General features: G+C 37.6%; 2 protein-coding genes across 2 annotated transcripts; one reads left to right on the top strand and one right to left on the bottom strand.

Moving 5' to 3' along the window:
• Nucleotides 1–5,519: 5,519 nt before the first annotated feature.
• LOC101309176 (DNA-directed RNA polymerase II subunit RPB3-A-like) lies at nt 5,520–8,897 on the top strand. Its single transcript, XM_004303986.1, has 3 exons — nt 5,520–5,989; nt 6,283–6,520; nt 8,347–8,897. Exons 1-3 carry the CDS (start codon nt 5,544–5,546, stop codon nt 8,617–8,619), a joined length of 957 nt encoding a protein of 318 aa, XP_004304034.1. The 5' UTR covers nt 5,520–5,543; the 3' UTR covers nt 8,620–8,897.
• Nucleotides 8,898–19,869: 10,972 nt separating this feature from the next.
• LOC101308891 (cyclin-D3-1-like) lies at nt 19,870–21,808 on the bottom strand. Its single transcript, XM_004303985.1, has 4 exons — nt 21,124–21,808; nt 20,815–21,016; nt 20,546–20,676; nt 19,870–20,435 (listed from the first exon to the last, which is right to left on the bottom strand). Exons 1-4 carry the CDS (start codon nt 21,652–21,654, stop codon nt 20,178–20,180), a joined length of 1,122 nt encoding a protein of 373 aa, XP_004304033.1. The 5' UTR covers nt 21,655–21,808; the 3' UTR covers nt 19,870–20,177.
• Between the last annotated feature and the right edge of the window lie 1,372 nt (nt 21,809–23,180).

Genomic DNA, 23,180 nt, shown 5'->3' with positions numbered 1-23,180 from the left:
CATCATATTTTTCTCCTACGAATCACTCTCCAAAATAATCGTCCCCTAAAACCCCACTGGGGACCAATTAAACTATAACTTCATTGACGGAGACGGTAAAATTCTTATTATAATCAAGCTAGTAAATAAGGTAAAAATTTAAGAGTCGGGATGTGACAAAAGATGTCTTAGGTAGTTCGGTTGATGGCTTCATCTTTTGAAGAACTCGTTCGTGTTACTACAAAAAGTCTTGCCCCAAAAGATGTATGGACAGAGATCATGGCAATACCAAATCTTTTAAGAGAAGAACAAATAAAAGCATGTGCTTGGTTCATAGAGAATGACAAACAATTTCTTATGTTGAAGGAAGTCCCAATGGAAATGAAGAAAGATATGGTGATGATGTTTATTTCAGATGGATCTGCATAGGACTTCATAGCTTGTTGGCAGTTGAAACGTATTTCCTCTTTTCTTTTCTTTTTTTTATTTGACTATGAGTATTGTTGGCACATAACTTTGGGTTTTTCTTACAAGTTGGTTCAGTTTAATTTGGATGCATTTTTTCATTACTGTGATTGCTACATGCCCCTGTGTGAGTGCCTGCTTCTTTTCTCTTTTGTACATGTGCAAGAGATGATTGACATCTAGAAGGTGAGTGGATGAATCGTAGGACATTTGTATATCTAGGATTATAAGCCAGCCATTTGTATATCTAGGACAAGTTTATTTCGATTTGATTACATTTTAAATTCCTGTCATTTTAAATTCTAGTAGAAGTTAATTGGTTCAAACAATAGAATTCTTAATTCCTGTCATTTTAAAAATTCTACAGCATGACATCCAAACAGTGGAATTCTCAATTAATGGAATTTAAATTGATGGAATTGTAATTCCCATGATTTTGAAATTTCTATGGAAATTAGAATTACTTTATCCAAACACAACGTAAAGTAAAAGAATTTCTTCACTTTATTTTGTGAGTCTATTACTTTTTTTCATAAATTAGCTGGCCCTATATGAATATCACTGATCGGCATCTTTTTATCTTACTCTTACATGCATCGAAGTTCTTGTCGAGGAGACATAAGACATGTTGGTGTTCCAGGTACAAATAATAATTTCCTTGTACCCGAAACACCATGTTACACTGTCATGTGGTGTACCTAGCTAATCATATAACTCAGATTCATGTGGGGACTAGCAGGGGGTGGAAAAAAAAAGTAAAATTAATTAAATACACCTACACCAATCAGAAATAAAAATAAAACACTTGGACCAATAAAATTAAAGTGGAACATAAAAAATGTGGTATTCCGGGTACAAATAATAATTTCCCCTTGTCGAGACCATCAAAACAATTAGCTAGATAAGTTTGATATAAATGACTTTCATATTGTGCCTAGTCTTAACCTAAGTTGGGATTTACTTCGATATGTATTTCATTAATCTTTCATTTTATCGTTGTCTATGAGTAGTGCATGTCTATCAATTGATTCAATACTTGTGCTCTTTGTTTAATCAATTTCTCATGGACGATGTATTGGAGATCCAATAACAATTTAGAGCTAGCCATCTGAATTATGCAAATTTCTGCTAATTAATTTAGAGGCATGAAAATAAAACAACAACTACGAAATGATCGAAATGATATAAGATTCTAGCTTTATATAGTTTTTTTTTTTTGTACGCAAATGAATTCATTCCATCGAAAGTAGAGGTTACATATGAATCGTACCCTCCTTACAAATTTCTTGCTCACTTGCAAATAGACTATAGGCTGTATTATTCTAGCACCAGAAATTTGAAAAAAGAAGAAAGAAAGACTCAGTAACGAATAGACTCACAACGCCACAAGTCGTTATGAGGCACGACATCATGCTTAGCATTCCAACAGGATTTATAGTAAAAAGCTAAAACATAAAGATGCGCCCAAGGTATACCCTAGTCCACCATTGAAACCTAGAGAAGCCCAAAGGAAGTAACCAAGCAAGGCCCATCAAACAAAACCTTGATTTTGACGCAACAACTACCTCTGTACCTGACGTCGTCGATGCCCATCCTCCCACCGCGCCACCACAGCTCCCTAACGACCTCGCCACGACAGCCCATCACGCTGTCATGAACTCACGATCTGTTCCTCCCAAAACCAGACCTTCCAAATAAAACCATTTGGCACCTGCTTTGTTTGAAAACAGCTACCAGCGTCATCATTCGTCATGACAAGGTCTCCAACAAACCCGGCAAGCACAACCGTCTGAATCCAGATGTGACTAGCTATCAAATCTAAGTCAGAAGCAAAGCCTGATAAACCATCACTCAGCTGCTTCACATAGAGCAACTCAGTCCACCTAAAACTCGTCCGACAACGAAGCTATGGGTGTTGGCGTGGCTAAGAGACCAGCCGCTGCCGGACGACGTTGTTTTTTGTTGCTTGAAACCGCCGCTTCACTCTTTAGGGTTTTTCACCACCAAAAAGTATGATGAGCCGCACTTTATATGGTTTCTTTAGTTGAAGTTCTCGTCAACAAAGTTTGAAACACTATTATATGGATTTTTATTTTTTGAGAAAATCGGAATTACTCCATTAGACTTCAAGCCAATCAAGACTGATAATTAATTATCAATACATGAGCAATACGAAGATTATCCAAGTACAAAACAAAATACTTAATTCAAACTACAACTTTGAATTGAAAAACAACCGCAAAGCTATGTCCAAAAATGATTAAACTCTCACCGATTAGAGGCCTAAGACCACATGGTGTACCTTTCATCGTATATGCGAGAGAGAAATTACATTAGGGCTTGACAAGGATCTTATCTAAAGCCCACAACAGGCCCAACATGAAACCAAGTCCATAATCCAAACCAGAGCAAAAAGAGGGAGAATGGGCCATACCCAAGGCCCAGCCCACTCCCACCTCAGCTGCATCTGCCGCTAGTACACTCGGCCTCGTGCCGGGAACGCCGGAGCTCCATCGTTTCCTGTTAAATCCGACGGCCTCCCTAACCCAGAGATCACCATCCTGCTCTAGTCGAACTGAGCCTCCTTCTTCCAACTGTCTCTAGGACACGACCGCTACGTTTCCACCGCCGCTCACGTCGCCTACGCCCTCGTAAGGGTGCCTCTCCTGTTCTTCCAGAAACCACCTTCAAAGCCACCAATGTCGAGCGGCCTCAAATACTCGAACCAAGATCAGATCTTGCCTCCAATTAGCCAAGATCCAATCTATGAATCCCTCCGTCGTTGAATAAGCTCGTCCAAAGTCGATTTGAACCGTCAACTCCAGCTCTTCCCGTACAACATTGAGATGGATAGGACGCCGCAGGCGTTGAGACGCAGACGGAGTAATGGAGTGCGTCGCCGCCCTATGTCCAAACCCTAGGGTTTGTTCTACTCGGCTCCGACGAAACTGGAGCGACTATTTTGTTTATTTTATAAAATCATTAGATTATTGATATCTCCCGTCATTCCTATATGGATATTTTTATTTAAAAATTACATCTCACTACTGTAGACAGTTGCAAAACACAGAAAAACTATCTTTCAACAGATTTAAACAAATAAGGACATATACTCAGGCCCACAGTGCATAGTACTACGCCCTGTCAGCAATTTTTTACGCAAAATACCTAAAAAATCATTATTTTCTGAAATATCTACAAAACTGCCACTGACTCAAAATACCACTTCTCCACCATTTTTCAGATCTGCTTCTTCTTCTTCTTCTTCTTCTTCTTCTTCCTCTTCTTCCTCTTCTTCTTTGCCGGTCACCGCTCCGACCAAATCGCTAAGAGGCGAGGAAGGGAGGAGGAGCCGAATAATGAAAGGATGAATGTTGACTAAGGCTTCGCTGAATCCAACCAGATCTGATTTGATTATTCTTTAATCTCTACAACTTGGTTTACTCAAAGATTCTTTGGAATTAAAACCCATATCTTTTGAATTTGACAGCAAAAAGTGATCATTTGTAGCTAATCTGTGCTCATGCTTCGTGCTACTACTGCATTCTGCTATGTGCTGCTGCTGCTGCGTTCTGCTATGTGCTGCTGTTGCTGCGTGCTGCTGCTGCGTGTGATGTTGGTGTGTGTTGTTGTGTGCTGCTACTATGTGTGTTGATGTTGTGTGTTGTTGTGTGCTGCTATTGTGTGTGTTGATGTTATGTATTGTTATGTGCTGCTACTGCGTGATGTTGTGTGCTGCTACTGTGTGTGTTGATGTTGTGTGTTGTTGTGTGCGGCTACTGCGTGCTGTTGTGTGCTGCTACTGTGTGTGTTGTTGTGTGCTGCTACTGCGTGGTGTTGTGTGTTGCTACTGTGTGTGTTGTTGTGTGCTGCTACTGCATGCTGTTGTGTGTTGCTACTGTGTGTGTTGTTGTTGTGTGTTGTTGTGTCCTGCTACTGCGTGCTGTTGTGTGGTGCTACTGTGTGTGTTGTTGTTGTGTGCTGCTACTGCGTGCTGTTGTGTGCTGCTACTATATGTGTTGTTGTGTGCTGCTACTGCGTGTGTTGTTGTGGGCTGCTACTGTGTGTGTTGTTGATGTGTGTTATTTGTGCTGCTACTGCATGTTGTTACTGCGTGCTGCTACTGTGTGCTGCTTTGTGCGTGTGTTGTTGTGTGCTGCTACTGCGTGTTGTTGTGTGCTGCTACTGTGTGTGTTGTTGTTGTGTGCTGCTACTGCGTGTTGTTGTGTGTTGCTACTGCGTGTTGTTGTGTGTTGCTACTGCGTGTTGTTGTGTGTTGCTACTGCATGTTGTTGCTATGTGTTGTTCTGTGCTGCTACTGCATACTGCTACTACACTAAGTTATTGAAAACCTGCTACTGTATTTCACTTACTGAAAAATCTCAAAATGTGAGACTTTTCTTTTCTAAAAGCATATTTAATTAGTATATGGTTAATTTGGTAAATTAAACCATGACACATGGCATGCAGAGAAAAGATTGTCCTTAATTGTTAAAAACTGTCCTTATTTGTTTAACAACAACACAAATGGATTTATTTGTGTTTCAAATCCTTTTGAAGGATGTATATGTGATTTGCTATATTTTTATTCAAGGGAACATTCACATAATCACATAGCCAGTAATTGACCAACGAAATTATGCGTGTATATATATATATATATATATATATTTGAATGTAAATTCAATGATGGACAATATAATTTGTTTTTAAATGAATCAAGAACTCATATAAAACAAGTAGCCTGTTGTTTATTGTTTTCACTAGCTTTTAAATGTAGTAAAATATTATTGTTCATACAAAAGAACGAATAGCATAATGACAAATAGTTTTTAAAGACTTGTATTACAATTTTAGTGTTATAACTTTATTACAGAGTTTGTAGACTTTTCCTATCTAATGATAATCAAACACAATGTTAGCATAATGAAAGATGGTCCGAAATAATTGTGAGATGAAGCGTAAAACGCGAGAGGGCAAAATTGGCAATTTAGTAAAAGAAGAGCTGCATAACCCCAAACGCCAAAAACCCTCTCTGTATTTTCAATCTCTTTCACCAAAACCCTTCTCTGAGAGAGAGAGAGACAGAGAGAGAGAGGATGGAGGGGAAGTCATACCAGAGGTTCCCTCGGGTCAAAATCCGTGAAATGAGGCACGACTACCTCAAGTTCGAGCTCCGCGACACCGACGCGAGCGTCGCCAACGCGCTCCGGCGCGTGATGATCGCCGAGGTCCCCACCGTCGCCATCGACCTCGTCGAGATCGAAATCAACTCCTCCGTCCTCAACGACGAGTTCATCGCCCACCGCCTCGGCCTCATCCCCTTGACCAGCGACCGCGCAATGAGCATGCGCTTCTCACGTGACTGCGACGCTTGCGACGGCGACGGCCAGTGCGAGTACTGCTCCGTCGAGTTCCACCTCCGCGCCCGCTGCCACTCCGACCAAACCCTCGACGTCACCAGCAAGGAGCTCCTCAGCTCCGACCACACCGTCGTCCCCGTCGATTTCTCCGATGCCTCCGGTTACGAAGCCTCCGAACAGAGGTATCTCTCTCTCTCTCTTAAAAGCTCAGATTTTTAGGGTTCCTAACTTCTTAGGGTTTGAATTAGTTTGATTTCGGTTAAAAGTGTAAACTTTTGTGTTGAATTTTGTGTCCTTGTGGTTAATGCATGTGAAATTGGGGAACTTTAGGCTCATTTAGGGGCTTCGTAGGGTTCATCGACATTGCCGTGCTTCTGTTTGGTTTGTTTTCAGTTGCGAGTGTAAACTTTTTTGTTGAATTTTGATTCCATGTGATTGTTGTATGTTGAAATTTGGATGCTTTCGTGTGGTGTAGGGGAATTATCATTGTGAAGCTGCGAAGGGGGCAAGAACTGAGACTGAGGGCTATTGCTAGAAAAGGGATTGGGAAAGATCACGCTAAGTGGTCACCTGCGGCTACTGTCACTTTCATGTATGAACCTGACATTCGTATCAATGAGGAGATGATGGACACATTGTCACTCGAGGACAAGGCAGCTTGGGTTGATAGCAGTCCTACCAAAGTCTTTGAGATTGATCCTAATACTGGCAAGGTTGGTACAATTTTGCATCTGTGTTTATTTTGAAAGAATATGATAGTTACATCGTGTGTAGAGGCTTACATTGTGTCATTGTTGAATTTGGTTCGGAAATATCTGGTAAAGGTCATTGCTTTCTAAATGTTGGTGTGCTGATGTCTGATTTTTGGCATTAGTGGTTCAAGTCTGTAGAAGCTTCATGTTTCTCAGCCTTACCAAGTATGAATACAATTGTAATGAAGTGTTAGTGTACACTTTGTGGTTCTCAGGGGACATAGGATATGGACCAAGCTTAGTATACTGTTTTCATTCTTTTGCCGGCAATCTACTGATTAATGTGTATGCCATGTTTGGGACAGTGCTGTAGGAAAATGCCTCATCAGGGTTCTGATCATGCAATTTCCCTTCATAGTATATTGGGTTAGGCTTCTCTCGTGTCTAAAATCCGTGAGAGGTTCTTTATGCTTTAATGATATAAGAAACTGCGCTTGTTTTCCCTGTGAAATTTCAAGACCAGTGTTCATGGGCCTTAGAAAAAAAAGGTCGACCAGTTCTAGGTAAACCAAGAAGTGTTTGATATGATGTCTCTGAAAAACTTTATATTTTCAGTATACAAGATACTATGGAGTATCAATGAATGTATCATGTGTTGTAGAACATATAAGCAATTAGCTCAGGAGTAAAGAGTTTTTCGTAGTATGGTATTTCATTTGTTGTACCGTTGCTCACCATATGAGTTTGTTTTTCTTGACCCCTGCATATGTATAGGGTTTAAGGTTTTGTGTAATTATTTTGTGTGTCATGACTCTCATCTTACGGTATCTTGATTTGTGTGTATATATATATATATATTATTTTTTTTCCTTCTTGGGGTGGGTGGGTTGGAAGGTGGTGTGTAGTTTTGTTTGGCATGGTGTGATGTGTATGAAACGAACTGCATTTATTTAACCTTTTTATAAGCATACATCTTTATAATCTTGTAACATGTAACTTCTGTAAATAATAATCCATTTTTCAAAGGAGTTCAGAGATAACACATCATGGCATCAGCAGTATGTGGTTGTATGTTTACTGCTTCTAATGAGCACGTGGGATAAACGTTATTGGGCTGCAGAGGCTGGAGAAAATTTTGTTTACATAATAGATTGTTTGTTGTCTAGGAATGAATAGGTCATGTTAGATATTGTATAACTGAGGTACTGTAATTGAGAACAATTGCCTGTGGTTGGCGTTTCAGTTCGGATAATGAACAACCACCTTTTGAAAATATCTTTGGAGATTCATCTCAGAGTTGGTCATCCCATGCTATCTGAATTGTTGTATGTTGGTTATATATGAAGTTGATGCCCTTGTACCATGGTTCTATTAATTCACATAATGTGAGTAGCTTATTCAACTTTGACAGCTGAAATATTTCAAATGAGTGGTGATATAATTATAGTGGAATTATAGCTTCCGTTAATATAATTATTCTGTTTATTCTTTATTTTGGGGGACCTCAATTAAGGATAGAAGTGTTTACAACCAACAGGTTCAATCCAATAGAAGCATTTAACATATTTATTCTCTATTATACATACGTCTAAATGACCAAGTACAAATAATGGAAATGTGATATTCAGTAGATTTATATCTGCCATTTGTTAGCTAGTTTGTATGAATCTTAGTGTTATGTTATAACAACTTGCTTGGACAAGTTTAATTATGGATGTCCAATAAAAGCTAAAGATAACAGTTCTTTTTTCTTATTTCTATAATCTGTTTGTTGTTGCCTCAGTATATATAATCACGAGCTAACTGTGGGCCTATGCTAATATCTTCGTTCTTTTTTCACCTCAAAGGTCGTGGTGGTTGATCCTGAAGCATACACGTATGATGATGAAGTGATCAAGAAAGCAGAAGCTATGGGGAAGCCTGGGCTTGTGGACATCACTGCCAAAGAAGACAGTTTTATATTCACAGTGGAATCTACTGGTGCAATTAAAGCTTCTCAGCTGCTACTCAATGCCATAGAAATCCTGAAACAGAAGCTTGATGCTGTGCGCCTTTCTGAGGATACTGTTGAAGCCGATGATCAATTTGGTGAGTTAGGTGCACATATGCGAGGAGGATGATCTAATTTTTAAATGAAGCTCGAAAATTGGTCTTCTTGTGATGTCTATGGGATCAATCTTTACTGTTTTGTTTGTCGGAAATGTTCATAACTGCCTGTACTGATTTCATTAGGTTGGCTACTAAACTATTTTCCCCTAACCATGCCCTCAGATATCTTGAGCTCCTTGTGCTAGGATAGTAGTATCGATGTATGGCCGTGCAATCAAGAATTCTGCTAGGTTATATAAGTTAATGACAGACTTCTACTTACAGGATTTCGGAAACAATTTTCTCACAACCATGGTGCCTTCTTCAGTTCTTTGGTGTGTTTCATTTTTTATTTTGTTTTTGGAATGGTAGGCTATTCAAAATGCAGTAAACCAATTCATGCTTTTTGTATGCCAATCTTCTACGAACTATTAGTTGAGTAAGACATGTACCTATGTTTCTCGTATCAATATATAGACATCAAGTATTTAAACAAGTAGTCTTACACCAAGATACGCAAACAAGGAACAAAAAGCTGATCAACTAGAGAGAGGATCCTGAAAAGGTCGAAGCTGGACATCAAAATAGATCCCAACAAATCCAGGAACAAAGAAATTGTGAGAATATGCTAGCTCTAACCAAAAACCACAAAAGATAGAACGAAGGAGCTTAATTCCCATCCAAAAACTATAACCCCAACAAAGTGAGGCACCCTTTCTCTTGTGTTATTATTATTTTGTATCCTTTTGGAGTTTTGGTATCATGTTTATGTATAGATTGCAATGAAATTGTCGTAAAAACAATAATCAACAGAAACGTTTATGCATCAAAATGTTATTACGCACATACCGCAACTCCACCCCAACATTATCTAAAATTTGGAGAAGTAACTTAGAATGGAATTACCTACAACTAGACACGCCCTTTACCAAGAACTTGAAAAAGTTACATAAAAAACTTTTGACAATTTTTATAACGTTTTCTACAGCATGGTAGAGGAAGTCATTCATGTTCCATACCCATATTCCAGGAACTCAAGTGGCCAAGTCCCAACAAATTGTTTTTGAATCACTAAAATCTTTGTGATGAAATGAAGCTTCTTCTCCTTCATTGTTACCTAGTCATCTGTGTTTGTGCCCAAAGGGGGTAAAGAGTTGATGGCATACCAACTTTCATCTGTGTACTATGACATGGTCACGGGCTCTGGTTTCTTGTCTGGACCCAAGTTATTAATGTCATTTTTGGGGGGTTGAAGGATGAGGTATGAGGCTACACATATAAAAGCCAGAACCTCTTGTTTCCACCAAGACAATGATATATACTCTAGTGTACTACCCTAGTTATTTCATTCAATTCATATATAGTTCTAAATATATAATGTCTATATCACATTACAAAACATGGGAATTGTGTAGTCAATGTCACATTATTACACCATAGCTTGATATCTAAATGACACCAAGGTGCATCAATACTTGAGGCAACAGCTATTTGAATTAAACACACGGGTTCTTGAGGTGGTGGTGGACATATGTTCTTGTGGTCCTTTGTAGAGATATTGAAATGCAATTCTATTTTGTTGTAGGGATACCCTCTAATTGATTGCTTACATGCATTTCCATTTTGTTGTAGATATACCCTGTAGTTAATACATCACGAGAATCATAGTTTAGTTCTCTTCCCAAAAAGAAAAAATAGTCCCTAGTTTAGTTGTTACAAGTTCTTCGATAGTCTCCTATTAGGTTTAGGTGATTTGACATTGATTTGATATGTGATGCGATGTAATTGATGGCGATGCTCTAAAAAATGTTGTGTTGTGACTATTTTGAGATCCAGTGAAGTGATGAACTTATTGGTTGTTCAGTTTGTGGTTTAAGTGTTTACATGATCTGGTGAGAAGCAAATGTCGTTGGCATACAGACCACAAAATTTAAATCCTAGAGTGAGAAGAACAATTCAACAATACAAGAATATATAACACTTAAGGTGAAACTACTCATAAACTCATAAAAAATTTTTAAAAAGAATTACATTAGTTTTTTAAGGCAATTCTCTCAACACTTAATTTATTAGCCGTCTTGATCCTCAATAATTCATTAATTCATCAACATATTGTCCATCTTTGGAGTTTTTCTTCTTCTTATGTAGTTTAACATACGACTTGTACTTGACACTTTTAAAAAGTGTAAAATTGCTAAACAGTGTGAATTAAAGAGAAATTTGAGTACAATGTGATCATTTTCTCTCTATCTGTGTTTTTTCACTATTCCTTCCTGATTTATAACATAACATTTCTGAATGAAGTTAATATTTCACTTGGATATCTAATTTCAGTACAAGAAGAGAGAATTCCTTCCTCGGATGTTCTATAAATAAGTTTTTTTTTTTCTGATAAGTTGGGAGTAGAAGTAATGGAGGTTATCAGAAATATAGTTGTCAATTTATTCCTTGTGGACCTAAGGAAAAAATGCCATTCTATTAACCAGTGGGCCTTGTATTGGATAGGCCATTTCAAGTTGTCACCTAACACACCCTTTACTAGTGTAGAGATTTTAGAGGGGAGATAGACCAAGCTTGGAATTTCTAGTCCAAATAACCCTTATTGTTGATATGAGGAGGTGAGTAACTCTCCTAGCTCTGTCAAAAGATACCCAAATCTATGTCTGAGAATTCAGACATACTCACAGAATGGCAGCCAAGTTTCACAGATATGGGACAGACCAAGGCTGACCCCCTTGAGAACCGTCTAAAACTTCTCCTGTCCTTATCTTCTGGTCACATAAAAGGGACTAGAGCCCAGAAAGGGTGCCCTATTTGGCTTTGTAATAAGTTTTACCCTAAACAGAAAGAAGAGTATTGGGACCATTTACCCCTCTTATCTAGAACCCTATTGGGTTTTGTAACAAACAGTGGTTGCTGGTAAATTTCTGTTTACAACTTCATGGTTAAATATGTACTGTATATTTATGGCTTGAATGATTGTTTTCCATTTTGGTCCCAACTCATGTCTATGGCTGGAAAAATACTATGTTTGTACTATTGTCTAAAAATGAACTGTACTACGCCTACCATTAGTAGAGGGATTAGGAATTTAGGGGAGAAATTCTGAGATTGATAATAAATGTAAAGTAGGGGAGTTTGTAAAAGAAGCGATCTAGGAATAGAAAGGAGACAACAAGATGACTGCAAAGAATTAGAAACAACAAGAGAAGTATTAGGGTGTATGATAAGTAAGTTAAATACGTAAGTAGTGTCTTGACAGGGTTGTTTTACCATCCAAAACAACCATATATATTAAGACACTGCTTAGTAGTTATTTCTAAAAAAATTATCTTGGATGGTATAAAACAACTCTATATCATAAGTCATAACACTACTTACGTACGCGTACGTAGTTGTTTCCAAGAGAAAACTAATCAATTTTTGAAGCTAGTTTGTACCACCCAACTCGTATACATTAAGAGTGATCGATCTTAACATGAATTCTACATACATATACAGAATGCTCCTTTTGCTGTTGGATCTCCTTGATCATTTGCTTCCCCTTGGACCCCTTCATATAGAAATGTGAGTGAGTATGTGGGGAACCCATTTTGGGGCTCAATGAAGGAGATTTTACAGTAAAATGGTCCTACTGTAAGATGTTGGTCTTGTAAGGTTTGCCCAGCTTCCACTATATATTGAATTCCAAGTGGCCATGAACAGGGTGGAGTTCAGTTCAATTAGTATTACTGTCTGGTTGAGCTACGTACATTGGTCATAATTTGCTTTGAGAAGCCCTTTCAATGAAGCCTAGATTGGCCAACATTGTGTTAGGTGTAGAACCAACCCTACTCCTCACATTTAGATGAATATGTTGGGGTGAAAATTGTGGTTCCTGGGTTTGGCAATATATGAGAGCTGGAGACAGTGACCATCACACATAGGATGCCCGATGGATCTGTGCAGCAATAGAGAGATATGAATTGAAGGGCATGCGTTGGCTTTGGTAGTTTGGCACTTGCAATAATTTAGGTCACGCATTGGATGTGTAGCAGTGTATGTCAATGCAGAAGAGAGAACTGTGGCTGCTGCAAGAACTTGGGGCCTCCCTTTCTGATTTTCTTGGGGGCCAATATGGTAGCTGCTGCATCGATCATCATCTAAGCTCTCTGTAGGGCACATCTTATCTTTTGAGTTTTTGAGCATCGATCATTATAACATGTTTGGTTGAGATGACTAGTCATCTTGTGATCGTGTGACCCCTCCATATATGTAAGGTAGTCAACGCTTTGTCATATAATTTACCACATTGATATATCCAGAAGCTGGAAATGTTTCAGCTGCAAAAGCTACTATTGTCAATGTTTTTGGCCAAACCCTAAACCCTATCTTTAAGCAAGCAATTGCATGCATATATCTTTAGGGTTCGACATATAATCATTGAGATTGATTCTCAGGCTCACAATCTAACTACACCAGTAAAGAATCTGCAAGTTATATAGAAATAACTGTGAATTGCTAATTCTATATATAGGTTTATTCATTTTGCAGAATCACATTGAAGAATTTATATATGTCTATTAACTTCAGCTAGCATTTTCCTTTTACTTAACAGCTTACATTGTTCTTCTTTTGTGTCTTCTTAGGTGCACATCCAACTTTGTCCTCCGTCCCCTTGGTTTTCAACCTATCGCAAATTTCTGGCGGACTCGTCGATCTGTAATCGGGAAGATTAATTGCAAGGAATAGCTACATATCTTTTTAGAGGCCTAAATATGAAAAATATGTACGGTAGTACGTTGTGTGTGACCAAGAAAAATGAGAAGGAAGGCAACAGCTAGAAGCAGGATCAAGTTCCTTTTCTTTCTGTTTTTTCAGAGGTACAATTCAGCATACAGAAATATTTCTAAGCACGAAGCATGCAAGTGATGCAACACATTAGCTCCCGGAGATTTCAGTAGGCTGAGAATTTAGGAATACACACTCAATAAACTAATTTCTTCTATTATTTTGTTTCATGAACTTAGTTCTGGACAATATATGTGCTCCATGAAATGTTTCAAATAAATAGGCATATAAACTTTTAATATTTTATTATTTTTGTCCAAAATTAAAAGATTTTGTGAATCTACCAATGCATACACCTTTACGTCTTTTATACATGACTGCAAGTCGATGTACAAGCAGATTACTTCTGTAATTACAAATACAAGAGAATTAGAGAAACTATTTCATTTTCAGAATAGTTACGACATTTTATACTCCTATTGTAGTCTTGTGGAATCACATTCTTACTCTAGCTAACACCCAAAGCACATTATGCAGCCACTGATCGAGTTATGGTTCGAAACGTCAATGTTCATATACATGATGGTCGAGAGATATTATGAAAAGTTGAGAGAAGACCATCATAGTATGTTTTTCCTTTTCTTTTTTCTGGAGCATTTCAGTCAAAAGGTCCACTAAAACTCAAGGGGCTGAAAATGGCAGTGGCTAAATAAATTATCACTATATATAGAAGTTGTTTGCATGTTCTACAGAAGAACAAATCCCCGGGGATTAGAAGGGCTTCCTATATAAGTATATATGATTCATCTTTGTATGAAACACAGACAACCCCACAATCCAGAATGGTCCTCTCTCCTTTGTTGCCTTTCGAGCTTTACAGCTGTGGGCAAGAAATCACAGAACAAAGTTCAGAATAAGCAGAAGAAATTAAGAAGGGTTTTAATTTGTTTTTCCAGAATTTAGTTTCCAATTCCATTTCATGTGATTCTATTTAATGAGAGAGACAATTATTAGTAATGCAGAACAGATAGATCATATAGAAGAGAGAGACCAGGTCAAGAAATATCAAAGTTTAAGCCATCATATTATTCTGCAATTATTGGAGTAGGGACAAAATGACCTCAATGATCTTCATGACCACTCCTTGGGAGCAAGCTGTTTCCCTTCCAAAAGAACAACTATCTCTCTCTCTCTCTCATGAATCATTATCACTACTTGCATGCATATACAAACATATAGATTCTACCAACCTTAAAGCAGAGAGAGAGAGAGGGAGAACCAAAAACAATTTTAAATTAAAAAAAAAAATTAAAGAAACAAACCAAAGACAATCTTCCCACAAAATCAAAGATTTTGTCTCCCAAATTCAAAATCAACCCACCTTTTGTCTTTTTGCCTTTTATAGATTGAGGGTGATGAGTGCTCCATCAAATTTACTATCCAAAAACATGCACCAAAAATCTCTCTTTGCTTTGGCAAAATTTATGCCACATTATTATTGCTTATAGGAGGGTTTATATATGGTTATGGAAAAGATTAGGATCTATAATGGCTTCATTGTGAGACAGTGAGAGGCATTAATCAAAGTACAAGTTTTGACAATGTTTGTTGTTTTCTTTCATCCATGTTCCCCTCATACCAATTAGAGTGCTAATCTAGCTAGTAATATGATGGGAAATAATAGAGATTCAAATTAGTCTGCTTAATTAATTAATTTTTGGAGAAATAAGACATTTCTTTCTAATGAGCATCATATCATTTCTAAGAGCTTGCATGCACTACTTAGATTCATCGATCTAACCAATCTCGTAAATATAATGAAAATACTATCACCATATATATATAAATATAACGTACACGTGAAAAAAGCAAAATGATCTTTTCTTTTTATTGTTACCAAGTGGAAAAATAAAATAAAAATTAAACTAAAGAGCAAAGAGAAGAAAGAAAAGGGGTGAACGAGGCATGCACTATTAAGATCCACTAAAATGGAGCATCATGAATCTCCAAGCAAAGGGCATGGCCAAGAGAATGTGTAACTTTATATATGGGTAATGGGTGTTGCAAGACTTTCAAATTACTTTACCCTTAAAAAGATCCCGTAATGGCTTACATTATATCCAAGTTAGTCTAATCCGACAAGTACCATACACAAAGGAAGGATCGGCTTAGAGAAGAAGCCCTAAAGCTGGGATAAAGGGAATATAGGCACCATACATCAAGGCAACCAAAGCATGCGTGCTCAACAACTGATCGAGCTAGCTAGCTCTTCAAGATGGTGCATCGGTGATGAACCTGACCGGCATTGGTGCATGTAGCACGATATGGACAAAAAACTAATCACATCTCTAGCATGGGCAGTGTAATGGGAAAAAATTGATTATCATTTACTAACAATTTGTAAAATATAATGTTAATGAGATCTCCAAATTCATGCATACATAGCTGGTCTTGAGAAAAACGATCATTTGTATATGGTAATGTGCTATAGCTCAAAGAAGGCAAAGACATTAAACAAATGTAAGCAATAAGAGAAGCAACTACAAAATACACCAAAAGAGAAAATCCGATTCTAATATTATTATTATAGCCTAATCACTTACAGACAAAATAAACTTTGTTCTATTAACATTAAATTTACATCTATTTGTTGAAACAAAACAATTATACTTATAAATAATTATCCCCAGTTCTCTCATTAGATTTCATACGAAGGTTGTTAGACATGAATTTCTTGATCTTTTATTAACCAAATGAACATGACTGTAGAAGTTTGGAGTACATCTTTGTTTTGTTTGGTCCTCCAATTACATTTGTCGACATAATATATTTTTTCCATTGCACAGGCTCACATTTTCATTGCAGTAGTAGCCAGAATGATCATTTTGAATAATACGACCGGTTTGGTTTGGTTTGGTTTGACCTTGAAACTATTTTTCTTGAATCAATCACACCATGATAGATTTAGATTTTCTGCACTCGGGTACTCTGTAATCAAATGGTACGAAACTTTCAGATCAGAAAAAAAGGATCAATGGTACGACACTCATGTGATATAGCATGACCAGTTTTCACCTTCACTCTATTTTGAACCATCCACTAACTAAATCACCATATGATTATTTTGTTTTTTGGTTTTTTTTTAGAATGAAATCACGTTCATGATGAACGCACTTCAATACAGGAAAAAAAAAAAAAATCCAAACTGGTAAATACTTTTCCATGTTTTACTAGAGTTGACCCTCAAAGCAGTAAAACTCTTGAATATAGTCAAGGTTCGGAATTTAAATCTGAAATGTGAAACATTACTCAAGATTCAATTGAAGATGTTTATAGTATAGGAAAATTTTAAGAACAGTATATGATAAATGATCCACTCCTAATTTTGGTGTTTCAAGTTTCAAAACAATCATAACGGTACATGAACTTGTAATCTCAACCGAAAATATGTACATACCGTTATATTCTCCGTAATCTAACATGTTTTCCGTTAAACTTTGAGGGGCAAATCCGTCACTCCTTAATTTAGCAGTAATAAATTATTAAAATCAATAATTAAAAAAGAGAGGGAAATAAGAAGGAAAAAATATTGTTGTCTCTTTTTCTCGTCCCCGTTCAAACTTATCATACATAAAAATAGTGATCGAGGTAGAACTGTAGGAGGAAGTTGGTGATTTGGTAAGTTATGAAAGAAAGGGTTGAATATATATATCAGTGGGTACGGTGTTGAGTAAGGAAACTTAGAGAGAGAAAGCTATGTCTTAATTTTACTTAGATTGGGACGATTGAGCAGCAAAGTTTTTTTTTTATTTTTTTTTATTTTTATGAATATGAGCTTTTCATTAAAACCAAACCCAATAACTTACAAATACAAATAATAGTAAGCAAAGAAACCAAATAAGAGGAAAACAATAAAGTCTTTGAGAATATGGTATGAGTTTACAAGATTAAAAAAGTATATAAATAGAAAAAAAGAAAAAACACATAATATAAAGGAAGAGAGAATGAAGAAAACCCACCATTTGAAAAATGAGAAATTACATAGAGTTAACGGTGTTCTTGACGGTTTGTGCTAAAAGTGTGTTGGCTTTCAAACGTCATGTACCATTTTGATTGTTTTGAAATTTAAAACACCAAAATTGAGAGTGGACCGATTGTCATGTACTGTTTTTAAAATTTTCCCTTATAGTATTACTGGTATTTTGATAGAAAATTCTTATACAGGTATGCACCAAGGTGTGAACCGAGCAACTAATATGTAATCTAAGCATTTTTTTTTATCTAGTCATCCACGTGACACTATCATGTATATATGTGAACGTCATTAACAAAACTGAAACTCAAAAAACTAGTCCAAGTGTTTCAAACGCAGTAGGCGAAAACCCAAAGTCGAAGACGAGATTCTCTATTATGGGCGCTTAATCAGGTCGGATAAAAAATGAATAGGCCAAAAGAAAGAATTGAGGGTTTACATTCTTCATTTTATCTTTATACCTCCAATCGGGTGACCTTTGCACATTATTGTTGTAGGTGTACCTTCGTGTGGAATCCGTTAAATAAAGGTCTGATACGGCTGCCTTCAAATCTCGATTAATGAAACTGTTAAATATAAGAACGAAAACATTGAAACTAAACCTCTAATTACAAATACATGAAATAATATCAAACTAAATCCGCTCCCTATTTTTTTATACTACATTATTTTCTAATCGCTAGTGCTAGTTGTTATTCCGCTAGAGACCAAACACCACCAACATGCAATATCGACCAAGAACCAAGTATTATGAATAACAATATATTGAACTGAAATAGCAAGAGTAATTTTGAACAAGAAAATGCTTTGCTTTAAGAAAACTAGGGCCGGGCACAAATCCCGTAAATCCCGGTCCCGTCCCGGTTCCGTCCCGATCCCGGCGGGATTTGAAACTAAAAACACCGGTCCCGTCCCATTAGAGAAACAATGGGACGGGACGCGGGATTAAAATTTTGAGTCCCGTCAGGCCCGTCCCGTCCCGTCCCGTCTAACTTTTAAAATTCATAACTAATTGTAGAAAAATTATTTTTGAGAGATCCCAACTCTCAAATGATCTTTAAGATGTCATCTATAACTTTCATGAAGACACTAAACTCATATAACGAACCAATTTGTACATTTTTCGAAAAGAAGCCGACTGGTTCAAATCTCAGAATTTACTGATATAGACCCTAAACTTTAAGAAACTATAACTTAATCTAGAAAAATAGTTTTCACGTGATTCAAATTCTGGAATGAACCTTAAGATGTCTACTACAAATCTTATGAAGACACCAAGATGAAATTTCAAATGCAACGGCATGATTTCCGGAAGAAACGAAACTGATGCAGGATGGCTGGGATTGGGCTTGTCCCTTCTAACTTTCAAAATTCATAACTAATTGTATAAAACTTATTTTTGAGAGATTCCAACTCTCAAATAATCTTTAGGATGTCTTCTGTAACTTTTATGAGAACACTAAACTCACATAACCAACCAATTTGTACAGTTTTTGAAAAGAAGCCAACTGGTTCAGAATCACAGAATTGACATGCAGAATTTATAGATGCAGACCCTAAACTTAAAAAAATCATAACTTAATCGAGAAAATCATTTTCAAGTGATTCAAATTCTGGAATGGACATTAAGATGTCTACTACAAAACTTATGAAGACACCTAGATGAAATTTCAAATGTAACTGTACGATTTCTAGAAGAAAAGAAACTGATGCAGGATGGCCAGGATTGGGCCTGTCCCATCCCGATCCCGTCCCGTCCCATCCAGGATTAGACCCGGCGGGATCGAGTCTGAAAAATGTAAGGCCCGTCCCGATCCCGTCACATGTGTAACAACCGAGACAGGACGTAGGATGACCTCAATCCCGTCCCATGCCCACCCCTTAAAGAAAATTATGAACGTTTCATGGTCCAATGGAGGACACTAACGAGCGAAAGAGCTTTGTACAAAAGCACTTCCATCCCGAGTCACATTTGGCAACTGGGCACACGCTCCTCAGAGTAGCGTGAAGATTGGCCAGCTGCATTGCATGACCAACCTACACTCGTTGCCAAAAAGTGTAGAGAAGATCTAGCAGCAGTGTATATGGGGTCTTGTTTTTCCTTTTCTTTTTGCCATTTAATTTAATTAAAGATTGCTTATGGTCACCTCAATCTAATACAAAGAAACAAATTTAAACTCAAAATTAAAATACACACAAAAAGGAAGAGGAAGAAGAAGAAGCTCGTTCAACGAGGTCAAATCCCCCCAATCAAAAAGTCTATCTTCACATGCAAACCCACCTCCAGATTTTACAAATTCATAATTTTCCTCTTAATTAATTTACGGGATATCATAAATCAAATATTTTTCATGGCCATATAAAATGAAAATTTGAGATTGGATACCTGACACATCTGACGCACATTTTTCTGCATCAATTCTGGTTAAGGAGATCGAGCTAATGGGAAGTGAACAGATAATATTGAAGAATACTAGATGAACAAAATTGTTGTTTAAATTTATTTATTTAAAAATAATATGTCCAAATGGGTCCAAAAAGAGACTTATGGAAAATATTAAGAGAAGCAGCTTGATAGAAATCTACATTGAGGATTCTTCTTCTTCTTCTTCTTCTTGCTTCCCGATCTTGTCCCTTCTCTTGCTCTTATGCCATCCGATCCCGATAGCTCTTCCCCCATCTGGTGTTGGTGGATGTTAAAGCAGAGTACTTGCATTTTGTTGCGGCAGCACCAAAAGTGAAATTGCGATAATAGGAATATGAGGATTATGGAAATTGATCATTTTATTAGGGACTACCCACAATGCCCAAGAGCCTGTTGAGCGATGAAGCCTCTGCTTTGATCTTCTTGAACTGCGGCTCCGGCGATGAAGAAACCGATGAACCCGCTGCCCAGGAGTCATTTGAGCTTTCGGAACTAAAGTATGCATCAATCACTCCACTTGGGCTTCCTGGGATTTGCTCATGCTTGCGTTTAAGGGGGTTGTTCTTGCAGCCATAGTTTGACATCTCAAGGATGAGGGTATAACAGTCATTCACCATCTCCTGTTTTTTACAATGCAGCATCACTACTAAAGTACTTAATCAAGGGATTTTAAGCTAAAGGTTTTTCCGTTGAGCACAAAACTTGAACCAAAACAAAAACAGGGACGTACCTTGCTTATTTTGAGGACCCCCAGAAGTTGGGTTTGGTATTCCACTGCTCTACAAGGCTCAACAATGTCTATGACCCTCATCATTGTAGCAGTGGCCAAAACAGAAGGGAGATAACCAATGCATCTTGAATCTGATCAAAACCCATCAACAAAAATTAGTTCAACAATCTAACTAAATAACCCAAAACTCAAAACTGTATCTTTCATTTGCTTTGTTCTTATCGAAAGTCCTAAGCTTTGATTTGTAACCGTTATGGAGTTCTGCTTACCCAAGACCAAAGACATAAGCAGACTCTCACAGCGCTTCAGAAACTCCCAGTGAAGACTTGTCTTCAATCCAAGCCTTCTTATGATGTGGTCAAGGAAAGAGACGGGGGTCACCGGGTGCATCCTCCATTGAAGAGTTGAGAGCACCAAAAGCTCCATTCTTTGAACCGTTTTGGCTTCAAAAACGTACTTGGTGTCCTCCACCTGACCCAGAATAAAACCCAGATTTCAGATTTGGGAAATTCAATCAGAAAATGACATTAAAAATTGAATCTTGATGAACAAAAATGGGTCAAAGACAAAGACTTTACTTGAAGGTCAAGAAGAAGAGGCACTTCGGTCTCTTCCACTTTGGCCGCCAGAGAGATGCAAGCAACAGAGACGAGCTGAACCATCCATGGCTTGTCTCTCTGGAAATGGACGCTGGAGATGAACCTGTCGAAGTAGTTCACGGCTAGGATTGCAGTGAGAGCTGTGAATCCATAATGGGCATTCACTTTGAGCATCCACTCTACCGCCTCACGGCGACGCGCCACCAAAACTGCGTCGTTCAGATGGGTTCTCGGCTGCTGCTGTTCTTTGGCGAACAGAGAAAGAAGCTCCTCATCCTCCCAAAACAGATCTAGCTCCAACAGAAGCAGAGGAAACAGAGATGGGTTTGTTTGGGGTTTTCCATTAGTAATGTCGTCTTTATTGTTGTTTATTTCGTCATCATCACCATTGCACACCTCACTCACTTCATCTTCCTCCTCCCATTGCTCTTCTTCTCCACAGAACAAAGCATCATCCAGCAAGAACGAATTACTTTGTTCATTTTGTGGCTCATTTTGGTTCATTGCCATCTTCTTCTAAGAAGAAGAGGTTTCAATCCTCTTCTCATTATACAAAAGACAAGCAAACCACCCTCACACCCATTTTCACTCTCCCTCTAAATTTCTTTGGGGGATGCAGAGAGGAAGCTAGAGAGAGAAGAGGAGAGAAAGAGAGGAGAGAGAGAGAGAGAGAGAGAGAGAGAGAGAGAGAGAGAGAGAGAGAGAGAGAGAGAGAGAGAGATAGGGGGATTGATTTTTAGAGCAGAGTGAGTTTCACGCTTGTCCTTTGTTTATATATATTGGGTTTTGGGGGAATTTCTTTCTGTTTTTTCATTCTTTTTTCTTTATTTCCTTTTGTGCTTTCGGTGTGTTTGGTTTCGTTGGCGGGGGAGAAGAGAACTGTAACGGCACACAGACCAAGCCGGACCCCCATGAAAACAACCTCTTATAAACAATACAAGTCTCCACAATAAAGAGACACTGTGCTCATTTTGCGCAGTCAAGAAGGTTAAGAGAAAGACTATTGTCCTATTGGTAGTAGCAGAAGCCATAGCAGTGTTTTATTTTTCTTTGGTTCTTTGGTACACTTTTGGGTTATTTTTTTTTTTTTTTTTTTTTTTTTTTTTTTTTTTTTTTTTTACTCCAAGCATCTATTGTTTCATTTGCTTTCTTGTTCAAAGGGTTTTGTTAATTGATTTCAAAGTCATTGTACAAAGACCAGGAGGAGAATTTAAGCTATTCAGATCGCAGAAGTCTTTGCTTTGCAGCTCTTTGAGAATGGTCTTAACAAATCCCACTATTGAGTATTTTCTAATAGCGATTGTTGACACTTTGAAGTATACATGTCAAACTTGCTTTATAGAACCTTTCTTTTTGCCTCATTGCAAAGAAAAAGTTAAAGGGTATGAATCAGAATACAAGTACTGGCCTTCAGTATGATGTAATGTGCTACCTTGTACTTATTGACATCATTTAGGCACTAATTCGTAGTTATAGCTCTTATATGGATTGAGGTAATGAGTGAAATCTCACATGTAAGAGTACACGTACATGGATATGGTTTGGTCTTGAGTCTTGACTCATGCGGTTGTAATTTATTAAGGTCATCATATGCGTTTGACTGAACAAATTAGGTTATGTTTGATATTACAATCGTGAATTTTTTAGCTATATAAATATAACGTAAAATCATAACATACTAGACTGTGTCTTATAAATTCTTAAATAATTTTCCTATTAATTTGATCTCCTTGCGGTGACAGTGAAGTTTAAAACTTGTGCAAATAGAGATGAAAGTCGAAGCAAAATCACGAGAGGAGTTGTAAAGCAAAACAATGGTAAAATGTGCCATTGTCAAACCAAACCCAGCCAAGTCCAAACAAGAAAAACAAAACTAGATATAACGAAAGAGGACCAGCACTCCTCCCACGCGACTCCTTCCGCCCTCCTCTGCATTCCCAGAAAGCAAGAGAAACCAGATGGGCGCGTCATGAGCAATCGCAGAGAGAGAGAGAGAGAGAGAGAGAGAGAGAGAGAGAGAGAGTAGTGGTAGGTAG

Source organism: Fragaria vesca, linkage group LG6 (assembly GCF_000184155.1).
Source record: "Fragaria vesca subsp. vesca linkage group LG6, FraVesHawaii_1.0, whole genome shotgun sequence".
In the NCBI taxonomy this organism is placed as follows: Eukaryota; Viridiplantae; Streptophyta; class Magnoliopsida; order Rosales; family Rosaceae; genus Fragaria; species Fragaria vesca.
Note: the sequence above shows the minus strand (reverse complement) of the source record. Positions and strands in the feature narration are given on the sequence as shown.